The sequence below is a fragment of the Microtus ochrogaster genome, unplaced genomic scaffold (assembly GCF_000317375.1).
Source record: "Microtus ochrogaster isolate Prairie Vole_2 unplaced genomic scaffold, MicOch1.0 UNK6, whole genome shotgun sequence".
NCBI lineage: Eukaryota > Metazoa > Chordata > Mammalia > Rodentia > Cricetidae > Microtus > Microtus ochrogaster.
In genome coordinates, this window is record NW_004949104.1 from 10482294 (window position 1) to 10486956 (window position 4663).

Below are 4663 nucleotides of genomic sequence, written 5' to 3' on the forward strand. Positions count from 1 at the left end.
GCTTGGTGAGTGTGTGTATAAGGCCCTGCGTTCTAGCCCCGGCACCATAAAACAGAAAGGAGTGGGGAGTGAAGAGATGGAAGCAAGAAGGAGACCCACTGAGAGAGAAATGGAAAGAGGTGGAGAGATAAAGTCAGGGAGATGGGAAGTCGGGGCTCAGGGAGACAGAAGAGACCACAGCAGATGGGGATGTGAGTGAGAAGCCAAAGGAACGGAGTCATGGAGCTGGAGCATGGTGTGCTCACTGGTAAGCTCAGCGTTCGGAAGGCTGAGGCAGGAGGAGTCCAAGTTTGGTACTAGCCTGGGCTATTTAGCAAGATCCCACCAAGAAAGAAAGAGGAGGAGTGGAAGGGGGTGATGTGGACAGGAAAAAAAGGACCGATTTTGGGCAGACACCTATTTCTTATCCCACCAATGCCGCTGTGAATCAGGGTGGTGAAGGCTCAGGGGAAAGTTTACACCTCTGTCCTATCCTGCTCATTTGGACCCCGCTGTTCTCCGAGGGACACCCTGATGGGACACAAGGTACAGCTCCTGTTGGCAGACTGATGTGGCCACCCAGCGAGAGTGGGGAGAGAAGCCCGGTGATTGCCTCCCTTGAGGCCTATGCTGCTCCAGCCTGCCTTCTCGTGGGGCCAAGACAGGAAGAGATCTCAAAGATGCTCCCCACGGTACTTCTCACAGCAGAGGAGGAAAACAGGGACCTAGAGAAGACCAAGTTCCCCCGTGAGGCAGTGCCCTGGCCACAGTCCCACAGCCCCCGCCCCAAAGTGGGTAGATACAGACACAGTGGCCCCCAAATTTTAGGATTTGCTTTCTCCTAGATAAGCTACTTCCTGCTCCCCTGAGGCATGAGTATTTTGGACCACAGACGCTGGGTCTACATTAAGAGTCTTGCCTAACATCCTATAGGTGACTGCAGGGATTGCTCTGCTCATGCAGAAGAGGAGACCAAGGCTTAGGGAAGTTGACTTCTACGGCCAGGCTCACGCCGTCCCTGCTGGATCTGTCTGATTTTTCCAAAGCTGGGCTCTTGATGTGATCTGTTCCGGCCATTCCAGGCGATGGGTGAGGAAGGGTGTGGAATGTGGAAAAGGGAGCCAAGCTGGAAGTCAGGCCCTATGTGACAAAAGAAAATACCACAATAATGCAAAAAATTTTTCCCTTTAGAAAGGTTCCGCTGGGCTTGCTTGTGTCCCTCTCCCCCTTCTGTCACCACTCCGCACCTTCTTTCTCCACCTCTGGGGAGAGTTTGGAATGGAGGTTACTTACACCCATCCCCTTTTCATTGTCCTCTGCTATTTCCCCCCAGGTCGATGATAGTTCTGCAGCCGCAAATATGGACCTCATGATCTGGTATTCACTCTCCTGAAGCAGCACACTGAGCTCCTCTGCCCAGTGTTGGCTCTGACTCTGCCAAGCTGGGATTTGATTCCTGGAGGGATAGGAAGGGGACTGGAGAGGGGCTGAGCTAGGCCAACCCTGATTACGTGCTTCATGGGGCCTGAAAGCAATTTGAAATTTAAAAAATTTTATCATCCTTATGGAGTTTTGGTTCCTTCCTTCCTTCCTCCCTCCCTCCCTCCCTCCCTCCCTCCCTTCCTTCCTTCCTTTCTTTTTAGTTTTTTGATACAGGGTCTCACTATGTGGTGTTGGCTATCCTGGAATTTACTATGTAGACCAGGCAGGCCCCAAACTCAGAGATCCACCTACCTCTGCCTCTCAAGGGCTGGGATTAAAGGTGTGTGCCACTACATCCAGCTGAGCTCAGTTTCTTCATCTATATAATGGGTGTAAGTACCAGCTTCCCCAGATGGTTGGAAGCTGAGTGACACATCAGCTTGGGGACAAAAGAAACAGTGCTGAGTATAACCCTGTCCCTAATAGAGAGTCCCGTGTCTCCTGGGGGACATATGATACCTTCTGAGTCCTCAGGAGACCATGCTCCTAGAATTAAAGGCATGTAGACCTGGCCTTCTGAGCCATTTTCTGCTTATCCAGGGAACCCTGTTTCCCTAATCCCCCAGTGCCAGCTCTGCTCCACGTTGTTTTCAGGTCTTCCTCTGGCTGTGGATCCCCACTATCAGGTGTTGGACCAGATGTGTGCTTAAAGTCCCAGGGGTCCTGGAGGTCTCAGGGGTCCCAGGGGTCCCAGGGGTCTGGGCACTTTCTTTGGAGTATACTAACAGTCTTTTTGAGAGCCAGGACCCGGAAAGACTTGGGAACTCAGAGGGTGGGCCCCAGAGTCCCAGCCTGCCCTCACCTCTTTTACCCGCCCTGGATGAGTGAGGTACATGGCCTCTTGCCAATTTTGTAGACTTGGGTGCGGCAGCCACAACTGGGTTAGGAGGACAAGGACAGGTTTTGGGGGTCCCTGCACTCTCTTCTTACTCCACAGGATACACAGCTCCTCCTTGGCTTCTTTCCTCCACCCCCACTCTCACAGCCCAAGGCTTTGGCTCCCACAGTCGCATCCTTACAGGCTGGCCTGGGGCAGGTGACTGGACAGCACTGAGGGCAGGGAGAGTGGAGGCGTGGGCCCAGCAATGCACTTCTCAGCCAATCAGAAGCCTGCCCAGCCGGTGGATTCGGTTACAAGCCCAAGATCACCCCATGCTCCTGCCTTTCTCCTCCTCCTTCAGCTCCATTCATTGGTCCGACTGACACCCAGGGCCTGCTGGCATCCCTTCTGATCCAGACTCAGCAGCTGCCTCGTGGGTAGCCAAAGGCAAGCATCCAGGGGGCTTTGTCTGAGCAGGCTGGCCTAGGACAGAATGGGGGTTCAGGGGGTCCTTCTGGGGATGCTGGCTTTTCTAGGGGTTGCTCCAGGGGGCTCCCTTACCCTTCACTGGGACAGTACCTCCTGCTACTTGGCCAAGCCCATCCCTGGTAACCCTCTGGGTTCTCTGAGCTTCTTGGGCAAAGATGCCCAAGGCCTGGCACTATTCCAGGCCCTCTGGGATGCGCACTACAGGCTGAAGGTATGTATCAGGCAGGATGACTCTGAGCTCATCAGAGCTTTCGGGGTCCTCTGTACTCGTGAGCCCTCGAGGCACTCCTTCACCCACACACCTGGACCTGAGCTGCAGAGAGCCCTGGACACCCTGCAGAGCCAGTGGGAGGCCTGTCAGGGGTCTGAGGATAGCCCTACGGGAGCCAGGGAGAAGCGAGCCTCAAGGCAGAGTGGAGCAACTGACAGCGGGCACGTTAGAAGGAGGAGAGGCTGGACCATTCCTGGCACGCTGTGGTGTGGAGTTGGGAACTCTGCAGAGAACTCCTCAGAACTGGGTGAGCCACGGGGGTGTGTATGTGGGGAGGGGGCTGTCTTTAGAGAAGTGACTTAGGTACTTTGAACCTCAACTTTTTTTTTAATCTGTAAAATGGGGGGTGAGCTTGAGCAACTCTTCATGGGACACATAAGTGATGTCATGGATGGGTCTTACTCAAACCCAGAGTCCTGTGAATCACCTTCTGAGGGAGGAGGCAGGTTGGGGAGGATCCTACTTCTGCTGTTCTAAACAGCCTCTACCCATGAGGTACTTCAGTGGAAAAAGCCCCTCAGATCTGGGTTCAGATTGCCGCTCAGCACATTCAAACTGGCACTTCTTGTAGCTTCAAGTTTCTTATCTATAAGATAAAGGGCCACTTCCCCTTCAGGACTGCTGTGAACTTAGCTCTTGGGGAACACCCATGAAGGATGTTATTGCTGGGGCTGTGGTTGTTGGTGTGTGTCTGCAAGGGGAGCTGGTGGGGAACTTGACCTGAGTAGGCCACCCAGCACCTTGCGGTACCAAAGAAAATGTTGCACCCCTCCTGCCTGTCATTCCATTACACACACCTTCATAACTTGGAGCTTTATTTGGGTGTGAGCTTGAGAACTCTGTGAGTCAGCTCTAGTGACTTCCGAGGAAGACACGTCCACATGCTGGAGTGTGAGCTTCCTGGCATGGGGGAGGCAAAGGAGGTTGCGAGCCTGGATGGTCTTCTCAGAATATGTTGGTGCTATGGGTGTTGTGTATCCAGAGACCAACTGTCCTGAGGCCACCGTGGGCTGGGATGAGAATTGGGCAAATTCTAACTACTATGGCCAGGTCGGCATAACATGTGCACAGTATCCAGGGCCCTGCTCTAGCCTGTTCCCTCTTCTCTCCATGCAGGTATGTTTCACGGCCCTGACCTCTGCTGCAGGGAACACGACCAATGTCCACAAACCATCTCACCCTTGCAGTTTAACTATGGCATCCGAAACTTCCGATTCCACACCATCTCTCACTGCGACTGTGATGCCAGGTTGGCAGCAGGCAGAGAGGACCCGGGGCTCAGGGGGCAGAGCAGAGATACCCAGTCTTGGGTATCAGCACTAGAAATCCAGTGTATTCTAAAGATCAGAAGCAGGGCCCCCTTCCTCTCCCGACCACCTTCAGTGCAGATGGGCAAAACTGAGGCCCCAGAAAATGAATGATCATCTATAGGGTGGGCTGAAGAATATGCCAGGAGGCTCTCTGGGGTCCTGAGACCTGAATTCTGGTTCTGGGGGCAGGTTTCAGCAATGCCTGAGGAGCCAGCGTGACTCCATCTCTGACATCATGGGCATGGCCTTCTTCAATGTGCTGGAGATCCCATGCTTTGTGCTGAAGGAGCAGGAGGCCTGTGTGGAGTGGCA

The 4663-nt window shown here is 53.8% G+C and overlaps 1 protein-coding gene across 1 annotated transcript in view; it reads left to right on the top strand.

The window, feature by feature from the left end:
* Nucleotides 1-2774: 2774 nt before the first annotated feature.
* Pla2g3 (phospholipase A2 group III) overlaps nt 2775-4663 on the top strand; it is a 5346-nt gene continuing 3457 nt past the window's right edge. The window contains exons 1-3 of the mRNA XM_005366103.3: nt 2775-3288; nt 4158-4290; nt 4541-4661. Coding sequence (XP_005366160.1) covers nt 2775-3288; nt 4158-4290; nt 4541-4661 — 768 coding nt within the window. The remainder of the gene's footprint in view (nt 3289-4157; nt 4291-4540; nt 4662-4663) is intronic.